Here is a 22,955-nt window from a genome sequence, read left to right as displayed (position 1 = left end):
GACGTAATTAGTTTCAGCTGTGAAAGTTGACGGACGGATGACGCAGCGAGGCTCGTTTCTCTTTAACCACCAGAAAAGGTGAATAAGTTTAAATTTAAAAAGCTCAAATATAACAATGAGTTTATTGGGAGTATTTTGCCAGTGGAAAGGATTTTTCTCCTGCTGAAGGTTTGCGTCGTGTCGCTGGTTTCTTATAGCATTTGCGCCATTTCGGTTCACTTTCAAGACTTTTAAAAAAAGATTTATTGCAGGAAATGTGACCGTTTCAGAATCCGACCACATCCAACAGTCAGAGGGAACCGTAGTTCAGAGAATCGATGTTTAATGGGGGAGTCGAGCTAACCGGTTAGTCAAATCCGGACTTTTTTCACTTGGAAGGAGAAAATCTGGGTTTCACGTGTCCAGAAGCGTAAAAAATGTGGGTTTCCGCTTTATTTTTGTTAAGATGGTGAAATTTCAAGTTACCAAAGCAATTGTTTCAGCAGGACAGCATTTAGTGGACTTTTTATTTTATTTTACTTTATTTATAAATGGTTTAGATCGATCTAATCTTAATATTTAAAGATAATCTGAGTAAATCTAAAGATACATTTAAAAATTATTTTTTTAAGACGAAAAACGTCCCAAAAGCACCGGGTTGTAAAATGTTAAATTATGACAGAAGTGTAATCAGTCTCTATTTTTCGCACACATGATGTCCCAATCAGAGGTGGAGCTGAAAATGTTCTCCAAAGTAACATTACTTCAATATATTTTTACTGAAGTAAAACTGAAAAAGTAACAGGAAATTAAGTCCGAGTAAAAAATATTGATGAACAGGACGAGTAACTGATCAGAACAAGCTGTAATCATTAAAATGCCAATAAGTTATGCGTACTTATATGGGCCGGGACTTTAACAGTCAATTTGGATTAATATATTGTAATGCGTTAAAAATTGTAACACCGACCGGAACCTGTGTTTTCGCGCATTTCTGGTAGTCCCGTAAATGTGACGTACAAATGGGATCCGCTAAAGACGAACCCACCTGATTGGACGCTGGAAAAGTTTTGCTAAAAGGAGTTAGCATGTCAGCAAAGCTATTAGAGCCTGAAATCGCATCTCATTGCTAAAAGCTGCTACCATAAGAGTGCACAGCCCATATTTCTAAAGAATGTTGCTTAAATTTACTAAAACACTTGAAAGCTGAATGGATAGAATATCTGATGATCGATGATCAATAACAGACCAAAAGTATAAATGGCTTTGATGAAAATGTTACACACCCGGAAATGGACTTTTAAGCTAATTATGATCAAATCTTACCATAAGTATAAAGTACTTCCAGTGATTGTATGTATAGTTTCCATAAATGTTCACCTGACCTCCAAATGGCCGACAGACTCACCAGATAGTAAATAACAGAATAACAAAGCTGGTGCATAAACAAGAGGTCTCACTTCAACATAAACTGTCCATTTGTTTTTGGTTGAAACATGTTTGTTCTTCATTCGGTGAAGTTTCTCTCAGCCTGTACATTTTACTGAAGTAACAGCAGCAATTCCTCATAATATTAACCAAACATAAAACTACTTCTAAAAGTACTCCCCCCCCCAAAAAAAAATAATTAAGTAAATGTAACTATTTACTTTCCAACTCTTGGCCCAAATCTACAGATGGAAATGAGTCAGAGGTCCTGATTCAGCAATAAGGAGAACCAGCCTCAGATTTACCAAAAACATCTTAATGATCCTGAAGATTTCAGGAAATTAAGTTTTTGGTAGAACAGAACAGAAATGTCCATTATTGTCCCACAGTGATAAAAACTGAATAACAAGAGACTGGACAGCTAACGCTAACTTGACATGTGACTGTAGGAGCCAGAGTTTAGATTCCCACTTCCTGCTTTGGTTCGAATCTTCGGAGTTCCGACCACAAAAAGCGGAAGTGGACCGATGACTCAGGACTGGAGGCGGCGGTCCGGTTCGGGTTACTGTAAGCGGTCAGCTCGGTTCGATGAATGATCCTGACCAACGCTTCCTTCTCCCACGTGGGACCGTGGGGCAATTACTGTTTTTATGTAAGAGAGGAGTTTAAAAATGACACCAACGTTTTGCAACGACTGCGGGCGCGTCACCACGCGACGACGTCACGTCCTGGAAGAGGAGAGAAATGGATGAAGAAACGGAGCTGAAAAGGCGAAATGTCCCTCCTTTAGTCACAAAATGTTTCTGGTTGAGCGAGCAGGAGGTGAATCAGAGGCAGGAGCAGCAAAAGGGCAAATGACCAGAACCGCCAGGGGCAGCTCTGACGTCATCATGGTCCGTTTGGGCCTTCGCGCTGAAGTTAAACCAGAACCAAACTTATCTTGTTTCAGGTCAGTTAGATTCACCAAATTTAAGACTCAATAATCTACGGCGGCGTATTAGGGCCAAAACTTGAACATTTCTGTTTCAAAAGTTGAACATTTGCAAGAAAAAACTGACATTTTTGACAGAAATCTCCAAGATTTTCTAGAAAATGTTTGAGTTTTTTTTTTTTTAGACTTTTTAAACTCGGTCCAAAGTTGAAAATTTGCTAGAAAAAATAAATAAATTCAGATCTCTGAAATTTTCTAGAAAAAACTTTTGAAAACTTTTGAAAAGTCACAGAAATGTCCAGTTTTTTTCTGAACAATTCAAGTTTGAAAAGTCAAATATTTGCTAAAAGAGGACTCTAACATTTTCAGAATTATTTAAATGTGGAAATTTCTGAGCTTCAAAAGTTGATTTTTTTTTTTTTTTTTACTTTTGAAACTTCGAGTAAAGTTGACAATTTGCAAGAAGAAAAAAAATCAGAAATTGAGATCAGTCCCAGAAAATTTCCAGGAAAAACTTGAGACATTCCTGTTTCAAAAGTGGGAAATCTTTGGCTTTTGAAATTTTGAGATTTATCTCAGATTTGAGAAGGAACTTGGAAATTTCTGAGATTTATAGCAAATACAGTGACCATAATAAACTGTTGTAATGGTGAGAGAATCTGTCAGATTAATTTATTAGAATCTTCAGGATCAGAAGTTTACACACTTCAACATATTTTAATGTGAAGTGTGTAAACAGTGCCTCACTTCAACATATTTTTATCTATGTAAAAGTAAAAAGTATCCAAGAAATTAACAAAGTATTTTGTAGAAAGTCAATTCAAGTACTGATTAACTGATCAAGTTATCAATCATTTCATCATAAATGATATATCAGGAGGATTATGGGTACAAATTTCAAGTTTTGGCTCAAGTCATTGAGTTTAAAGGCGATTAATTATCTCTGTAAACTTCTGAATTAGAAGAAAGTTAACAAAATTTTGCTACATTTTCTGGTTTTAGTAATTCTGACATAAAACATGAGGTTTGATTTAACTTCAGACAATGAAAGTGTGTATTTAAACTTCTGTATCTCTAAACAAATATGACTGAAAATTAAGTATTTTAATCTTTTCTCCCATTTAACGTCAGAAGTTCTGCAGTTTCCATGAATCCATCACAACGAAACAAGAACTCCAGAAACGGGTAAGAATTTAAATCATTAAGCTGCTGATTTATTGCGGTGCAGCTCATGTGACGCCGTGTGACCAGCAGCAGCAGAAAACCCCGCAGAGAAACGCCGAGATGCGATTCTGGTTCATTTCTGACCAGCTGGTCTGGAGGAAGTCGGACCAGAGAGACGACAGGTTCAGCTTCACTGTAACCGGGATCAACAGCCGCAGATCAAACGTCACTAGAGACTCCGGGTCGGAAAAAAGGAGGAAATTTCCATCAAAAAATACAAGATTATTCTGAGAAAATTTCTTGAAGAAACTTGGAAATTTCCGAGTTTCTAAAGTATTTGACTTTTTATATTCAGAAATAATGGATAATTTGAGATTCTCCATTTTATTTTATTTTTTTGTAGTAGAATATTTCTGAAGATGTACCTCAAAAAAATCCTTTCAAATTTTTCACTTAAAACTCAAATAAATAAAAAAATTCTCATTTGAGTATAAGCAAATTTTCAACCAAATATTTTTAAAATTCTATAAATTTTTGAAATATTTTCACTTTTCAAACTCAAATTCCTTTTTTTCTAGAAAATTTTTGAAATTAACCTTAATTTTGTGTTTTAACTGACATTTACTGTGTTCTACCTACAAAATTATTTAGTATTTTTAGTCCAGTTTCTAATGCAAATCTTTCGTACGCTTGAAAGGAGACAAAACTTATGAGTAACTTTTCAGAAAGACATGAGCTCGTTTCAAGACAATAATTCCTTAATATTGAATTTAAAAGGTTCCAGTTTCACTGGTAGATTATTTGACATTTTTCCCAAGTGAAATATTCTGGCAGAAAAACTGGAACTTTTTCATCAATTTTAATGAATTATTGACGTTAAAACCAGGCGTGTTGCTGCTCTTCCTGACCAAACATCTCTGATAAATCAAACTCACAGCAGTTTTAGTTTTAAACTGTTTTATTTACTTCGAGTACGTACAGAATAAACAGTAAAAGGTTCCAGAAAACAGTATTTATTTATTTGTGTGTTGGCTGCTCTGCAGAGGAGCAGCTTTAGAGCAGAATCAGTGTGAAGGTAACAGTCTGGCTGAAGGTTTTACTGCGTGGCGAGAAGGCACAGAGCTCTGTGTGAGAAACAACCTGCTGGCAGTTTTTATTCAAAGTTTGTTTTTTCTCCTGAAAGCGACACGTTGAATGTTTCACATCGATTTAATTCATCAAAACTGTTTTCAGTTCAGCGATTTGAGGTATAATTTGTTACAAGATTCAAACTTAAAGGAAGAAAATAAAAGTAAAACACTAGTGTTTAATCACAAGCATAGATACGTGCTAACTCTACTTTTATTCAGCTAGTAATGGCTTCAGTAAAGCGGTTAGTAAAATACATGATTTCATTTACAAACTGGAGAATCTGCTCCAGTTTTCCAGCCGGGTGGGTCAGTCAGTCTGGGAGTCGATTACTAAAACCTTTTTGATTGATCGCTTCGCATTGGCTTACAGGGAGTGTCGGATGAGCACCGCCCGCCTGGGACGCCGGGAGGATCAGAACGAGCGCCACCAGAGTGGTTCCGCAGGCGGCTCGTATTTAACACGGGAAATAAACTCAAACTACAGTTAATGCATCGTTAAAAACAAAAAGTAGAAAAAGTTGTAAAAATTGCCACTGATATTCGCTTTTTTTTTTTGTTGCTGTTTTTAAAAGATTTTTGGTGTAATTATGAAAATAAAAACGGCAGATTATTGTCGAAGTGCTTCACAAGCGAAACCTTTTTTTTTTTTTTTTTTGCAAGCTGTTCATCTTTAAAACAAACGATTAAAAACGTGATACGTCTGATTTTTAGCTGCACTAAGAAATCTGTTTTTCCGAACGCTCCAGATGGAGAAAGCCGGCACCGCCTGCCGTTTCCTAGGAAACGGGCGCCGTCTCGGTTCACAGCGGAGGAAAGCGTCCCGGTCGGTTGTGCCGCTCGGCCCTCAGCGGGCGGCGAGGCGCGTGCGAGGCGACCATCTTGTGCGTAAAGGTTTGTGGTTTTGTTTAGATGTGTGCGCTTAAGTTGCTGTGTTGCTGCTGCAGGCGGCGGACTCGGCGCCAACCTCTCTCCGTCGCTCGCCCCGACGGTGGCGGCGGCGGAGGTCGCGCCGACCCCGGAGCTGCCTCAGGTCATGGGCGAGAGCGGCGGCGACAGATCAGCCGGCCGAGGGACGAAGATGTCCCTCATCAGAGCTGCAGAGAGACGGAGACGATTCTGCTTTAAACATCAGGGAAAAAAACTTTAAAATGTTTTATTGCAGAAGAAAAGGGATTAAAATCCTCCGTCGTAATTTAAACTGATTAGAGAATCTATGAACTTTCAAACAAACATGATCTTCAAACTGGGGTTCGTGGGCCGAATTTGGCCACCTGGTAGACGGCACAGGCACCACCAAGACTACAAGTCCCAGAATGCTTTGCTGCTGAAAGTTTTATTTAAAATTTTAACTGTGCCTATAATATTGAGCCCGTTTCAGATTCAGTTTGTTTTCAAATGAACATTTTTATTACCTGAAGAGAAGAAAAAACTTTTTCTGTTGACATCGTGAAAATCTACTAGGAGAAAAAAGAACTATTGAGGAAATGAATCAGTAAAACTACTAAAGTAGAAGTAGTTCTTTTTCTACTATGGAGAGGAAAGCTTGAACAAGACGAAGTAAGAACTACAACTAGAAGAACTACTAATGAGATGAATTGGTTGAGCTAGAAAAAGAACTACTATAGTAAAGAACTAATAGAAAAGAACTCAAACAACAAAGAACTGATCATCTGTTCTCCCCTTTCCAACAGTTTCATGTTGGTAATAAATCAGAGTCTGCGCCTGTACCGTGTGGGGTTCCTGTGGGTGCGCTCGTTTTTACCTGCGGTGTCGCACAGTTCTGACAGAACCGGGTCTCTGTCTGTGAGCAGCTGACTGCGTCCGGAGTCCAGAACCAGATCCGACTGGTCGCCGTCTTCCAGCGAACCCTGAAAAAAAACAAAGAAAAATATCAGAGAGGTTTTCAAGGATTAAATTAAAGCACCTATGAGGCTCAGATTAAAGCACCTTCGTTAGCTACCATGTTAGCATTAGCAATAGCTTTAAAAGGCACCTAGAACTTTCTACCAACTAAAATATCAAAACATTTCATTTAAAAACAACTAGAAAGGAATCTGAAAGTTTTCAGTTTGAACCTGAAGTGGATCCGATTGAAAGCGAAAGTTCAGAGTGAAATGCTAACGCCAGCTAGCATCCTGCAGGCCTCACCAGCAGCCTGTGGCTGAGCAGCAGCTCCTCCTCTATGGAGGTCGGGTCCGGTTTGTGCCTCTTGTCCTGGATCAGCAGCAGAGGCGGCGGCTCTTTGTCCAAGTCGTGGGTCCTGAGCGAGAAACAGACGAACCGGTGAAACCAGGCAGCAAAAAATCAAAAATAAATGTTCAGGAGGTTAATAAACATGTTCAAAAGCTAAAACCTCAGTTTATTTTTTATTTTATTTATTAAGACCAAATTATTCAATTTAAATATTAGAAGAAAAATGATTCTTTTTTAATCAAACAATGTAGTTGCAAATATGTCGTTTCTGCTGTTGGATAAATTCAAACAATAGTTAAATGCTCTGTCATTTGAAACATAATTTAAAAAAGGAAGATAACATGAAAAGTGTCCGTCATCCTCATTGATCATGTTCAGATTCTGGTTTCCTGCTTCACTGGAAGCTTTAGGAGCAAAATGTTTCCTCTGGCGCCCCCTTCAGGACAAACTATTGTCTCTAAAACGTGTCAAAAACTTTATTTTATTGCAACAGAAAATCTCAAATTATGTCACTTAAAAACAGTTGATTGACACCAAATTGGGCAAGTTGACCTTTCATGACCTCAGGAAACTATTACTAACATCTTTAAAGTGACAGCAGCACAAATTGTTGCAGCACAAACGTTTGACACCAATTTGGTTCAACTTGAATAATGTGGGAATAAACTCCTCTCAGGACCAGACCCAGGATGATCCCGACAGGAAGTGATGCGACTCACCTCTTCCTGCTGACGGTGACGGCAGGAATCCCATCGGCGCCCTGGAGCAGCAGCGAGGCGGGTTTGCCGGCTTCCTGCGGCAGATTGCTGAGGAAGGTGAGCTGGAAGTCGTCGTCCATGGAGATGTACGGCGCGTACATCTCCAGCTCCTTCCCCTCCACGTCCTGAAACAAGATGGACGACAGCTGGGATTCAAATCTGAGCCGTTATGATAACGGCACATCACGGCCAGTGTACGTAGAAAAAAAGGAGTAAATTTCTGCCAAAAAACTAAGGAATTTTCTAGAATAAACCAAGTTAAAAAAGTCAAAATAATTGAATTTTGAAACTCAGAAATCTTGTTTTTTTTGTAGAATATTTATGAGATTTATCTAAAGATCTGAGTTTTTTTCTTGACTTTTGGAGCTCAGAAACTTTTTTTTCTAGAAATTTCTCAGTTTCAAAAGAGAAAACTTAGATTCTCAGAATTTTTGAAAACTTTTTAAAACATTTCTAAGATTAATTTCAAAATTTTTGAGGTTCTTTCGACTTTACAAATTCAGAAATTTCCCAATTTTTTTCTAGAAATTTCTGAACTTCAAAAGTGGAAAATTATCAACTTTTGAAACGCAAGAATTTTCCAAGTTTTTTTTTTAAGGATATTTTCTGAAATTAATCTTAAAATATCAGTTTGTTTGTTTTGTAGTTGTGCGGAGGTCAGGTATTTCCAAGTTTTTTAAATAACATTTCTAGCATTATTGTCTCCATTGTGGCTCCGTAGTTTCCCACCTCGGCAGCTTGTTCCTTGAGCTGCGTTTCCTCCGGGCAGATGGTGAAGAAACGCTCCACCTCGCTGGTGTCCATCGCCTCGTCCTCACAGGGGCTCTGGGCCGGACGGAGACCAGCAGTCAGACCAGAACCAGAACATTCGCTGGTTAAAAGAGGAGGCTCGGTTACCAGGTCCGGCTCAGAGGAGGCGGCCGGCGACGAGGACGGATTCAGACCGTCGAAGATGGGCGACAGCAGCTGCCGCAGCCGAGGGCTGCACAGATCCTTAGGATGGTCCGGAACCGTGTCTGGACTGGGAGGACTGGCGAACGACAGCTCCACCCCACCTGACGGGGAAAAATAGGGCTGGAACGATTAATCGAATTAATCGCGATTAATCAGATTTTTAAATAATCGTCAAATAGTTTACTAATCGATTAATCGCTAACTGTAATGTGACCCATTTGGTGGGAAAACAACACAAAGCAGAAATTAAACCAAAACTGTACAAGAAATAAAAACATTTCAGTTTTTATGTTGTTTTAACTGCAGGTGGATCTTTGCTACAGATGATCAAACATTCACTAAAGGAATAATGTTACTGCATTTCAGGCAATAAAATATTTATTTTCTAATTGAAAAAATTAATTGAATTATTTGTTCATTTGCATTTTTACATATTTTTAATATTATATAAAATAATCTTAAGTGGTCAAATGAAAAATCTACAGAATGTGCCTTTTTTTGGTCAATTAACCATCATAATAATTAACCATCATAATAATCCAGAACTAAAATCATTAGCTAGAGATCTGAATAATTGCTTGGAAAGTTTGCAGGATCTGCCATTTTTTACACGATAAATGATGAGAATAACCGATTAATCGTTCGATTAATCGTTAGCTGAAACCGGTCAGACTGGCCATCGGGTCAGAACGGTCGGCTCACCTGCCGTCAGCGGCGGCTCCCCGCCGTCCTCCAGCTGCAGCAGCTCCTCCGGTTTCTCCGTCAGCCCCAGGAGGAGCTTCGCCGAGCCGCCGGCTTCCTCGCCGTCCGAGTCGCAGGTGTCGGAGATGCCGCTGTCCTCGGCGGCGCGCTCCGGGGAGGACGGCTTGGTTTTAGGCAGGAGGCTGCAGCGGGTCTGCTCGACGGACAACACCACGTCCGGCTGCTCCACCGCGCTGCAGGAGGACACAACCAGGAGGAGGGTTAGAGCTTCATCGCTCCTCCTCCTCCTCCTCTGGAAGGAAAGGTTCGCTCTCCGCCAGTCGGAGCACCTGAGGATGAAGTTGAGGCAGACGACGGCTTCGGGCTGCGACGTCTTGTTGTTGTAGAGGACGGTGGCCTGAGTCTCGGCCCACACGAAGCCGCCGCTGTTGGCCAGGAAGCGGTAGGGCGACGTGTTGACCTGACCTTTGGACAGAACTGCAGCGACAGGAAGAGGAACTTTGATTCACTTACACTTATTCAAACGCTGCCGGGCGTAATATTCAGCAATAAATCAATAAACGGCACAAAATGATCGCAATAATTTACATTTTCATAATTTATCTTTTCTCCCGTTTTCTACCAAAAACTGGATGATTAAAGTTTTCAGTCTGGTGTTTTATGAAGGATCATTTTGTTTAGATACTTTATATTCATTTCATTTGTAGTTTTTGTTTTTGTCAGATATTTAAAATGTCCTCCAGGTCCAGAGTTAAATGTTCTTTATAATTTAAAGTTTATTGATCTTTGAAAATGTTTTCTTGCTTCATCACTATTAATGGCCTCAAAACAACAATATTATTGTTTATTGTGACAGAATCTGTTGCAATAAACAATAATAATGTTGTTTTGAGGCCATTAATAGTGATTTATTGATAAGGACATAATAATACATTTCTAACATCAGCAAACTTTAAATTTGTAAAGAACATTTTAAACATCCAAAATGAAAACAATCACCAAAAACAAACAAATAAAAACATCACATAAATGAAATTATTAAATATTTAATCTTTTAATTTAGTACATTTATTAATACTGAATTTTAATACTTTTACATTTTATTTAAAACTCAACATTTTTTCATGTATTTTTAAAAATATTCCAAGTCATTTTTCATAACTGTATTCACAACATCCAGGTTTGTGTATTTATATCTATTAATGGTTTTACAAGCTAAGCTTTTTCCTGGAAGTAGAAATAAACTTAATATAATTAATGTATATTAATAATGTTTGACTTGAAGGATTAAATATGTTTGAACTTCTTTCCATCCTTTCAGGATTTGATTTTATGTTATTTTATGTTTTTTCTGTTTATATATTTTGTGTTAATATTTGCATTTCTATACGATAGTAAAAAAATTAATTATTTAATAATAATTACTAAACTCACGTGTCAGCAGGCTCTTCTTGATGCGATCCGAGTCGAGCGCGTGATAAAACTCGTAGGCCGAGCGTCCAATCAGGTCCTCCGGTTTGTACCCCACCAGCTCCGTTACCCTGACGACAGAAACCCGCAGAGTAAAACCCGAGTGCGGTGAGCCTGTGGGCGGAGGACGGGGCGGGCGGGCGACCCACCTGCCCTCGCAGTGGGTGAAGCGCAGGTCCATGGTGTGGCGCGTCAGGAAGGTGCAGCTGTCCAGAGGGAACTCCACGCTGGACGGGTGGCTGATCGGCTCGCACAGCAGCGTCATCACTCTGGCAGCAGGGGGCGACGCTGAGCCAAACGGGCGGATGTGGCCCGTGCAGTGGAGAACCTGAGGGAGAGGAGAGAGGAAAGCTGAAAGGAGGGATGAAAATATATAAAATCTACCATTTTTTCCACAAGAGATCCAATTTTTGTCTTGTTTTCTTTAATAAAAAATAAATTACAAATGACAGAAAAGTGGATTTTGTTTGTTTTAATCCTCCTTTATGTGAGCTTAACGATGGAGACCTAGAGCCAGGCTACGAGAAGCGTTTGATCATGAGAATCATATTAGAATAAAGACACATAAAGTCTTAAAAATAAGTTTTTTTAAAATGGGAACAAAGTTTGGATATTTTCTTTTGTTATTTTTTTATGTCAGTATATGCTGCTAATGTTAATACTTTATTCTTGCACCATTTCGACATCATCAATAAAAAAAAAAGTAGATACAGAACTAGCCTGGCCTCATTATTATAAAGTTGACCTGAACTCAAAAATAAACAGAAGCTGTCAAACAAGATGGCCGCCCTGACGTCACCACAGAAACCAGAGGAGAAATTGGGTTAAAAAAAAGAAGTAAAATCCTGATTTTCACAAATTAAATCTTCACTACAGATCCAGTGATCAAATATTAATAACTGTTTCCGTCCCGATAATTAAAGCAAAAGGTTTTCTGGGGTTTTGCATGTAAAAAGTTTCCTAATTTAGGCAAAAAAAAAAACAACATTTAATGACATTTTGTTTTCATATCAAACTAAATGTCAAAGTTCTCCTGTTGGGTCAGAGCGGTACCATCTGCCGGAGCGCGTCTGCACTGTAGGTGACAGGTCCGGTGCTCTGCAGAGCCGAGCCGGGCCGGACGCGCTCCGAGTTCCCGGGATCGCTGGCGGAGGCGTTGACGCGACCTTGGCTCGTCTCCACGGAAACACTCTGCGCCTCGTATCGCTTTCATCCTGGACTCACATGAGGGACAAATTTAAGCTCAACGCCACGCAGCGGCTTCACCGTCCGCTGGGACGCATCCCGACCTCAGAGCGACGGCCTCACTGCGATCCGATTACTTTCTCCTTTCAAGTAACGGTAACAATACGCCCGAGTTACGAAATCCTGATTCTGTTTCCGTTGTCATGGTAACAGGGATCCTGCTACACAGATTTTTTATTTTTTTTATTTTAAATCATTATTACTCCTCCCTGCACTTTAACTTTTAAAAGATGTAAATTTTATTAATTCGTCGCACAGGAAATATTTATTTTAATTATTTTATCATCTATTTGAACGAAGGAGTGTGAAAAAACAAAAATAACTTTTTTATGGTGGAATAGTGAGAAAAACTTGATTTAGGCAGAAAAAAGGATTATATTTTCAACAAAGTCAGAAACTGCTGGAGTTCATGAGTTTAAAAGAGCAAAACAAAAGTTTAAAAACGAGGCGGTTTAATTTGATTAAATGTCATAAGATGGAATATGCAAAAAGAATAGAATTCAGGTTGTGAATATTTGTAACCAAGTGTTAAATTAATGACTTTAGAAGTAAACAGTAAATAATTTCCCTCTCTACCTTCCAGGTGGCAGATTTGATGTTGACGGTGCGCCCCCTGCTGGTCAGGGTGCTCTTCATCCGCAGGAAGAAGTTCCTCTCGCTCGGTTGCTCCGCCATCAGCTTCTTACTCAGACCTGGAGGCGCAGAAGCAAAAGTCCCTCAAAACATAAAAATGAAAACCTGCCGCTGGATGAGCTCCTGTTCTGTTCTGCTTTTTTTGTGTATTTGAAACATTTCTTCTTACGGCAGATACAAGTTTATACGTCTTTCTACGCCTTTTTATTCATGAATCATCTTAGTTGTGACATAAACTATTCATATTTATTCGTTCTGCGGTTCTGACCTGGACGCGGAGTCAGCAGGTCTCGCAGCTCCTCCTGGTCGCAGGGATGAATGAAGTCGTAGACGCTCTGACCGATCAGCTCCAGCTGTGGGACAGAAAACAAGCCGGTCAGACGGAGGAGGGACCGGGCCGGGATCGGAACCGGAGGAGGCACCCGGCCGGGATCGGAACCGGAGGAGGAACAGGGCAGGACCTGCGTGATGCCGATGTGCTTGTTGACGTTCTCCGTCAGGAACACCATGTCCCCCTCCTCGGTCATCACCATGACGAAGCCCGCCAACGCCTGGGGAAAGAAGGCGTCCATCGGATCTTCATCCTCCTCCTCTTCCTCCTTCTTCACACTCTCTTCTGTTGGGTAAAAACAAAGTAAAGCTTTTAATGCCGACCACAGCTGGATAGATTACACTCAGTAAAGTGGCTCATATCAAAATATTCATCCAAGAAATTACTCAAATGAAAAAGTATTTGGTATAAAGTAACTGATCAAATTATCATTCATATTATATTTAAAACATAAAATTATTGGACAAACTAAAATGTAAAGTTAAGTGGAAAGTTTGGTGTTTTAAGTGTAGTAAAAATAGTCCTAAAGTATTATTTTTTTTAATTACTAAATTAAATGACTTCTGTCTTAAATTACCACATTTAACAGAAGAAACTGTAAATTATAGGGGATCCTGAATGAATGTTGTGACATATTCGCAGTTATCCATGATGGACACAGAAAAAAAGCTAGCTAGCTAGAAAGAGCACATTAGCAGCTAGTTAGCGTTAGCCTTGAGTCACAAAACCTAATGAAAATGTCTGAATGCAACTCAAACTTTTGTCTGACAAAAAGTCCAGCATGAAAACAGACTACATATACAACTGAACGACAAAATTTTAGACCAATAATTTGCATATTTAAGGCTAATTTACTTTTAAAAACTGAATTTAAGACGTTTTAAGGACGTGCAGACACCCTGAGTATTAAGAGTTTTATCTATTTTTAGTGGATCCAAACACAGAGAATTAAATCTAAATTATGTGACTTTTGTGGAATTAAATGTTGGAAAGATAAACACTGATGTTAGCTAAGCCAGGGGTGTCCAAAGTGTGGCTCTGGGGCCATTTGAGGCTCTTGGATTGAGTTTGTGTGGCCCCCATCCACAACTCAAGAACGATACAAGTTTTAGCCAAAGATGCAGATGGAGGCGTTTCATTTTTAATCTGGGTAAAATTATTACCGGCATAATTAAAAAAATGTAAGTTTTAGTTTTTTATCTACATCTATATCCAGAGACTCTGCTGCAGCGAAAGCAGAGGATTTCCGTCTCACCGGGTCGCAGGAGCTGCTGCATCCGCAGGAAGCTGAGCGTCACCCTCATGATGCCGGCCTTGTCCAGGTGGGTGCAGACTCGGCGCGGCAGCGGCAGGGTCCGGGCCAGTTCGTAGAACACCTCGGTCTCCTGGCTGCGCCGGCAGCGGGCCGCATCGCGAGAGCGGAGCTTCCTCTGCTCCGAGCTGCTCCTGCAGGACGAACAGGAGGAGCATGAAGCAGACTGTCGATGGTACCGAGCCCAGTTCTGGTTCTGCTGCAGGTTTCTTCCCGTTAAACAGGAGCTTTTACTCTCCACTGTCGCCATACGCATGCTTGATTTGAGAGATTGTGGTGAAGTCGATGAAACAATGCAAGCATTTGTGTACCGATTTATCGACCGACCAGCCGATTTATCGACCGACCAGCCGATTTCCTTAATTTTGGGAGATCTGTGATCAGCTGATACTTAAAAGTGAAGCCGATCTTATCAGCGAATATCTAAAAATCAGCCGCTGTCCTCTGCAGTTAGAGGTTTTACTGATTGACCGGCCATCTGGTCATGCAGTTGTCAATATTCTACCCACTGCTGCCAACTCAGTGACTCTCTTGCTACACTTAGAAGCAAACAGTTGCTGAAATACAACTTAGATTGAATTAAAACAAAAATGTGTTTGTATGCATTTATAACCAGATCGTTGCTTCTCTAATCTGAATGATTTCTGTTTCTCAGGTTGTAAAATCCGTCCAGATCCACCGACTCGTGTCACCTGCTGCTGAACACATTAAAAAGCTGCAGCTACTTGGATCCGGACAGAAGTGAACATGTTAAACTTGCTGCTGCCTGAGCTAATCGGAGGAAAATCAGAGGCGCAGCCAGTCCGCCCAGACATGGACGTCCCACACCCACTTCACAAGGCAAGCAAAACAATCTCAAGTGGAAAAATACCAGCAGGATCTGTAACTTGTGACATGGAGCGCAGCCTGGACCGGCCCCTTCCTCCTCCTCCTCCTCCTCCTTCTGCAGAAAACCTAGTGAACTCTGCAGCGCCTGAGTCCTCGGTTTGGACCGGACCGGACCGGAGAACACACACAGACACACACCAGACCCAAACATGGCGACTCAGTTAGTCGTTCTTCCATCTAATCGCTTCCTTTTTACTCCTTCTGGGGGATTCCAGCTAACGACTATTTCACTAATCAATTAATTGATTATTCTGACGATTAATGAATTCATCATATTAAAAAAACCAGCAAATTCAGCAGATTTTTGTTCAACTGCAGTATTTTTTACTTTAACATAAAAAAAAATTAAAGGATTTAAGTGAACTAATTTTAAGAAATTCTATAAATGTGAAAAACATCTTATTGCCTAAAACGCCACAGCAGCGTTCCTTCAGTGAACGCCAACATGGGATCTGATTATTTTTAGATTAACAGATTAATAATTGGGCAGCTAAAAGTGATTAAATGAGTAAAGCATGTTTACAGACAAAGAATGTCTTTTTTTATCTTAAATGCAAAACGTATATAGGTTTTTTTAGCAGTTCTGGGTTAATTTCTGCTCTGGATTTGTTGTTTCAGCAAATTTTCCTTTATCGAGTCTCTGGTTAACAATTAATCAATAACTAAATGAGCTGATTATCTGAATAATCGATTAATCACGATGAATGATTCCAGACTTGGTTTTCTGCTCAGTTCCCAGCAGCTTCCTGCGGCTCCCGATGTAAACAGAGCAGCTCCCAGCCATGCCTCAGCGGCCACGCAGCCGACACGTGGCGCGCCGCCTCTGCTCACGTGAACCACGCCGTGGGTTGTTGTGAAAGTTTCTGCAGGGGGAGGAGGGAGCGGCAGAGGGCCTCTTCACCCCCTCCGATAGGCGCTGAACTCAGAAACCCTACAGACCCTCACGTTTACGGCATGATTCCACCGAGTGTCTGAGCTTCAGCAAGGGGTCAAGTGTCAAACACCTGCAGCAGATTACAGGGAGATGCAACCTGGGAGGAGGCTGGAGGAACGCTGCAGACACCGATCCGCCTGAAACCGGCAGGATCAGAGCGGAGAGGCGCCGAATCCAAAATGACAAACAGAACAAAACACCCAAACACGTCACGCTGACTCATCGGTTTTAAATCCGTTTACAGCCATTTCTTCTTCTTCTGATGCTGGGATCAGGTAGTACACAGTTCTGTTCAGTCCGCTTTAATCCAACTCCAGTCCATTTCACTAGAAAGTCTGGTTCTTTTGGGGACGTGTGAATGCTAATCGAACCAAAAAGTGAACTCTGGTCCGCCTGCAAACCTCGTTCCGTGTTCGGTTGAAGTGAACTCTGATTCGGTTTGAATGCCTAAACCAGGACGTGGATGACAGCGCAGAGCATTCTGGGTAAACACAACCAAACCAAACGCATCAGCCACGTGCTAGCGGGAAATAGTTAGTGGTCTTTAGCCAAAGACAAAATAGAAATCCACCAACCACTAAAATCTGACGACACTCTATTTCTGTTTCCATCTGGTGAAGAAGGAAGTTGCGCTCAGTGTCTTCAGAGGTTTTTATGTCGTTTCCTTTCGTGGTTGCTGGTGCAGCGCCCCCACAGGCCCGGAGGGGAACAGGTTGCTCGACAACATCCAGGGCTTCGGACGTCTCCCAGAGAGCTGCTCAATCATCCGAACACGGAGACCAACTAGACCAACATCCACCTGAACAGGTGGGGCCAAGAGCGAAAGGTTGCACCGAGAATACAAAGACTTGAACCAATAGACGCCCAATATCAATATGGCCGACACCGATCACCAATATTTATTAGAATTATATACATTTCTCCAGAGGAGCTTCTCTGCTTCCTGCCTGGGGCTGGAAATATGGTTAAAAATACACCAATATGGAAGAATTTCATACCAGTTGATATTAGGGCCGCAACCAGTGATTACTTTAGTTATTGATTAATCGATTATTAGGGCAATCGATTAATTGTACTAAAATTTTATACACACACACACACACATATATACACACACAGACGAAATAACATTGTAAATCTGTTCAGCCCAAAACTCAAGTGGCAGTTTTAGCCTCACCGGATTTCTGGAATAAAAAAAATCTGTTATCTCTTGCTATCGAATTATTAATTTTAAATAAAAAAATCAATCCCCACCAGATCAGCCCTGTATTGATATTAAGTCGAGCAGAATCTGCTGAGCTTTTCATGTTGGATTTTTTAGCTGCAGATGAATCCTTTGCTACAAACGATCAAACATTCACTAAGAGAATGAATGGTGATGATGCGATTTAGGCCACAAATAGTTTATTTTCTTATTTAAAAAAAAAAATTGAATGATTTGTTTATTAGCATTGTTTTTCTAAGTGGTTAATTAAAAAGAAATCAGCAGAATGTCATTTTTTGTTTATCCAATTAATCGTCAGAATAAATGGATTAATCATCAGAATGATAAATTAACAAAATAATTGTTAGCTGCAGCCCTAAAGAGCTACTCAGGCCAAATCCCAAAAAAAAAAAAAGATTACTTATTGGTATGGAGCAAAACGATGTGTCCAGAAAAATGAGATTGCACATCACCATAGTGAAGCATGGTGGTGGGAGCATAATGCTGAGGGAATGCTGGTCCTCAGCAGGGTGAGAAAAGCTGGACAGACGGAAAACCTGTGAGAAGCTGCAGAATTTATTACAGCAGCTGTCGATGTGACGCAGTTGGAACGATTTCAAACGGGAAATCTTCAGTTTGTTGCCAAGTAAAGCTGGTAGCAGCTTGCAGTGAAATGTGTTTCTTCATCACTTCAGGTTGCTCCGAAAATTAAAACCGTTAAAACTGTGCAGCCGCTGCATAACGCCAAACTGCTGCAGGCGTCGTGATGCAACCAGAGGCTGGAATTTCACTCAGGATCGACGCCGATGTAAACTTCCAGCTTCTGTTCAGAGTTAAACTTGAGGGAGTGAAAGGAAAAAAACCAAAACCTCAGATCTGGCAGATGATTGCAGGACCTTTAAGATCATTTGGGTTGTTGTTCCTGTTGTCCTTGTTTAACTAGGTTACAACTGATAAAACACGGCGATCTCTTCCTGGCTGGCTGGTTTGTCTGAGCCAACTGTGACGTCCTCAAAGTGAAGAACTCTGTGTACTGGGAACAGGAAGTGCAGTGTACAGAACAAAAACACGCCGCATAAACAACCACGACACATTTCAGTTTGATCACGTTGCATCAGCAACCAGATCCAGATGAAGGTCCAAAAGCCGCCGCCGTGTGTAGGCGGCTGAGCGTGCCAAGTCATGCCCACTCCCACAGCTGTCCTGAAACTTCACCACGACTCCGGAGGAATGAGAAACTCCACACACCGGAGCTGCAGATTACTGTAACGGAGGAAGCCGCAGGAGGAATGTTCCTGCTTTCAGGGGTCGCCACATGAGGCAAGGGGTCAAGAATGGCAAAGAAAATATTCTGAAATATTCCACTGGACACCTCAGGGTGTTTTAAGGTTGATTTACTCAAAATAATTTGAATCAGTGGAGGCAGAAGAGAGAAGCTGAAGGAGCAGATGTAAAGCTGCTGTTTAGGGCTGAATCGATTAATCGTGATTAATCGATTATTCAAATAATATTTTACCAATTCAGTAACTGTTTAATCAAAAAATAACTGAGCAACAACTGTACAAAAACTAGGCACATTTACCAGTTAAGATAAAAAACATTTTTTGTTTGTAAATACTTTCTACCCAGAATTACTCAAGTGGTCATTTTAGCTTCACTTGGTTCAAATTTTGTAAATAAATAAACAGATCAGCATCCAGCAGAAAGGGTTTAACTTTTTATGTTATAGTATTTTTAGCTGCAGATGAAACCTTTGCTGCAAATGATCAAATGCTATTATTGCATTTTAGGCAAGAAAATGTTTATCGTCTTATTTTAAAAAAAGAAATGAATTATTTGTTTATTTGCATCTTTAAATGCATTTATAATACTGTATAAAAAGGCTTTTGATGAAAAGTCTACAAAATGTGCCATTTTTTTTATCTGATTATTTGATTAATCATCAAAATAAATCGATAGATTAATCGATCGTTAACTGCAGCCCAACTGCAGTTGAATCCCTGTGAAGCGAAGCTTTAAACGGGTTCCTCTCTGAAAGGCCTGATCTGCTGCAGGGAAGTTTCACAAGTTCAGTCTGAAACAAACATGTGTACTTGTGAGGAGCTGAGGCCGATAACATTCCTCAGCAAACGTTTACTGTAAGCCCCGTCAGGCTGCTGACGTAAAGAAACATGAGAACAACAACAACAGAGCCGAGATCATCAAACTCTGGGAGTGGAGATGAACTGGAGGGAGTTCTGGACCATTTTCATCATTTTGATTATATACAGCATGAAGCATAATGTCAAAATCATTGTTTTACATGTTCAAAGGAGCAGGTGGGAGAATAAATTTATCTAAATACTCCAGTTAATGATTCATCGCTTAAATCAGTTGATGATAATCGATTAATCCCAATTAATCATTTCAGCCTTCATTTAGTTCCTTTAAAAAAAGTCACATATTCTTGTCATTTTGCTCCAGTTCAGTCATTTTAACAAGATGCAGCTGAAGTGAAAACTAACCCATCACTACATGGTGGCAGTGAAAGACGACAGCAGCTCTGCTGGTCATGAAGGAACTTTTCCTCCCACTTCATACCTACCTGCCAACTCGGCTCTCTGGCTGCCTCACCTGAACCCCATTCAGTAATTTTAGGACAGAATCAGGGTGTAAATCATCTGATGAGGACGTTTGGTTTGGCCTGTACAATAAATCCATTGATCACATGATCATTTCCATTTGCATGATTTATCGTTTTTCTCCTCTCTCTCTTCCTACTGAATGACTAAAGTCCTTTTTGTGAAGGACAGTTTTGTTTAGAGAGACTTCATATTTAATTTATCGTCCAATAAAATTTGTTATTGTCTCAGACCTGCGTGACAATCAACTATCATCCGAATCATTTCCAAGGAACTGGGTGAAGTTTGCCAGGATTTTCACCATTCAGGAAACAACAACTGCTACCGTGAGGGCATCCACCATTATGGTTTTGAAACAGACAGTCAAGCTGTGGAACAGCGTTCACATCCAACTGTGTTGAATGAAACACCAAGCTGATGAACCAATAAGGACTGGCGCTCTGTCCCGCGCCGACTGTGGGGAACAAACGGCGCCCAAATAGCTCATCGAACTCGCTAGAATCCGTTTGGATGGAGGGAAATGATGAAATTGATCATGACAGCTCAGTAGACCCGACTATAACATCTCAGCTGACTGTGTTCCTGGAGTCAGGACAGGACGCCCCAGTATGCAGGAGCCTGAAGCAAACATTTGTTTCATTCAAACTTGAAACTCAAAATATAAATAGGACACCACACTAAGGTCAGATTGCTCAGAATAAAGTCCAACCCAAAATAGATGCCCTGCATGTCAAACATTTGGTTGTCAGTGCAGCAAGTTAAAGTTTGTCATCTCATTTTTTACCCAGGTGGTATTTTAGGCTGTTTTATGGTCCAGGGTATTCAGCAAAGCGTTTTCACTGCTAGCTGGACTTTCACTGGACAGGCAGCATTAATCCCAAACATGACGTCAAGCTAACGCAACAGCAAACTATCATGTCTTGTATTTGTTTCAACCAGGGCCGTTTTTCTGCCCTCAAATCAATGGCTGCCAGCAGCGCCATCCTAATCCAACCGAACCGCTATGGGCCCAGAACTGAAGCGGGTCCAGGAATGGTGTGGTACGGGTCAGTTGTAGCGTACCACAGTGACCCGTACCACTCAGCAGAAACAAGGCAACATGGAGTCAGATTTTTAGAGTTTAAAGTAGGAAAAATCAACTTGAACTCTGATACATGAATAATATTTTCCTTAATATCTAAAATGGCCGCCACATCACCCAGAGCTTTGATCGCTGCAGAATTAAACTGTTCATTTACACTTTTGTAAACAGACCGTGTTTTATTTACAGGCTTGGATTACTTGGAGTAGTTGGAATAGATACTGATCACATGATCACAGCAATTAGCAGGATTGACCTGAAGCCAGGTGAGTAAAACAGGCAACAGGCTGGAAATGAACAACTTGGCTGACTTCTGAATTCAAAACAGAAGAAACACAGCTCTGCTCCACACCTGTCAAACTGAAAGTCACTAAAAGTGTTTAAAATGTCTGAACAACAACAGGAAGAAAGTTAGACTTCAGGAACTAAGAGCTCTGCAGTGAAGATCAGAGAAAAATTCACAACAAGAGAAAGAAATTTGGCAAGAGGGCGGAGTTTAAGAGAACAAACTGTCCTAGTTCAGAGGACAACCTGTGGTCATTATCTGTTTAAATGGCAGTGTGTGTTTATGTCCTCTGGAGTCCGAAACTGACTGAGAACATAATCTGGACTGTGGCCATGTGGGTGAACTATATTTACCAAGTAATGGAGGATTACAGATTACAGCAGGAGCTTTATTACTGTCCTGCAGCAGAGAGAGGGACACGAACAAACACTGGAGTTCAAATAAATGAGCTATATTTACCAAAGAATGGAATAAGAACAGAGATTATTCCAAAGGCTTATTTTTAATCCACTTAATTCAGATTATATTTAAATAAATCATTTAGACTTTTGCACAAACAAAAATAAAACACTTTTACCCTGAATGTCACCAGAACAGAGGAACTATCTGACCTTCTCCTGCAGGTCATTTTTAAAGGAAATACTGTGAAAGCAAGCAGCAAATAAACACAAACTCTCAGCAGACATTTCTGATCAAAGCAACAACGTGAAATTAAAAGTGAGGCTGGATCCACGCAGAAAGCCTCCATCTGTGACCGTGGCGTAAACAATGGCGCAGAAACAAGAAGCAGGGAGCCTCCAGAGCCCACCCACACGACACACACGACACATTTTCACCGAAAGCGACACATTTTGGCCAGCAAAACGGAAAAATTAGCTTAACAGGTAGCAGCGGATTTAGCTCATTTAATCACAACACCAGATAGTTGCAGCTGTTTGTTCTCGCAGCCGAACTCGTTTCGGGAAATTTCGAGCAAATTCTCCCACATCTGAATCATGTAAATCCAATTTTTAATAAAATATAGTAATAAATAAATGGATCTCACCGTTTAACCGCCACGACCCCGTCTTCCTTCTCCATGTTTCATCAGAACACCAAAGCAAAGTCTCACTGTTTCCTCACGACGTTCACCGTAGCTCAGAAAAGCGACGAATAAACGGATATCACTGCGCGCGCATAAAGACATCAACGGCTAGCACAGGCCACTTCCGCTCACCCTTTCAGAATAAAAGCCTCATACAAACTCAGGGACGAAAAGCAATGTAGGCTAATATAAATCAGTGGAGTAAATAAATTACAACTTGCTCAGTTCTTGTTTTATTTATTTATTTATTTATTTATTTATTTATTTATTTATTTATTTATTTTAAATCTCATACGTTTACCAGAATTCAGGGTAATTTAAAAAAAAATTATTTTTCTATAATCAGTCTAAATAAATATTTCAACTGTAAGTATTTATTTTTAATACGTGGGCATAAACAGCAAGCCTAAGTGCTTAAATATTTTAATTTTAATACAAACCAATATACATCAACATTTGTTTGTTGAAAATGACAATATTATTAACTTTCACTCAAAGGTTTTGGCACAAATAAATTAAAAGATTTTAAATAGTTTTAAATCGATATATTCCGCGTAGTACCCATATATTGCACGGGTTACACTTTTTAAATTTAAATGACTAAAATAAGTCAGCTTTTCAACGTTA

General features: G+C 40.2%; 1 protein-coding gene and 1 long non-coding RNA gene across 5 annotated transcripts; one reads left to right on the top strand and one right to left on the bottom strand.

Moving 5' to 3' along the window:
* Positions 1–6: 6 nt before the first annotated feature.
* Positions 7–3,798, top strand: LOC108166799 (uncharacterized). Of its 3 annotated transcripts, none has more exons than XR_014090441.1 (3): positions 7–78; positions 3,470–3,523; positions 3,593–3,798. It is a non-coding gene; the product is annotated as an uncharacterized LOC108166799 (long non-coding RNA). The 3 variants fall into 3 exon arrangements; XR_001777187.2 differs by lacking the exon at positions 7–78 and adding an exon at positions 1,993–2,356; XR_001777189.2 differs by lacking the exon at positions 7–78 and adding an exon at positions 1,993–2,356 and having other exon boundaries at positions 3,590–3,798.
* A 644-nt stretch (positions 3,799–4,442) lies between these two features.
* Positions 4,443–22,447, bottom strand: hif1al (hypoxia inducible factor 1 subunit alpha, like). 2 transcript variants are annotated; one of them, XM_017308372.2, is made up of 15 exons: positions 22,290–22,447; positions 14,174–14,364; positions 13,049–13,203; positions 12,856–12,940; positions 12,531–12,646; positions 10,859–11,037; positions 10,674–10,780; positions 9,569–9,716; positions 9,240–9,472; positions 8,481–8,638; positions 8,313–8,408; positions 7,545–7,708; positions 6,781–6,892; positions 6,395–6,500; positions 4,443–5,726 (listed from the first exon to the last, which is right to left on the bottom strand). In XM_017308372.2, the coding sequence occupies exons 1-15, from the start codon at positions 22,322–22,324 to the stop codon at positions 5,659–5,661; spliced, it is 1,953 nt and encodes a 650-aa protein (XP_017163861.1). In that variant the 5' UTR covers positions 22,325–22,447; the 3' UTR covers positions 4,443–5,658. The 2 variants fall into 2 exon arrangements, with proteins under 2 accessions (XP_017163861.1, XP_008424883.2); XM_008426661.3 differs by having other exon boundaries at positions 8,313–8,638.
* Between the last annotated feature and the right edge of the window lie 508 nt (positions 22,448–22,955).

This window comes from Poecilia reticulata, chromosome 13, assembly GCF_904066995.2.
Source record: "Poecilia reticulata chromosome 13, P_reticulata-male-v2, whole genome shotgun sequence".
In the NCBI taxonomy this organism is placed as follows: domain Eukaryota; kingdom Metazoa; phylum Chordata; class Actinopteri; order Cyprinodontiformes; family Poeciliidae; genus Poecilia; species Poecilia reticulata.
This window is presented reverse-complemented; position numbering and strand designations above follow the sequence as displayed.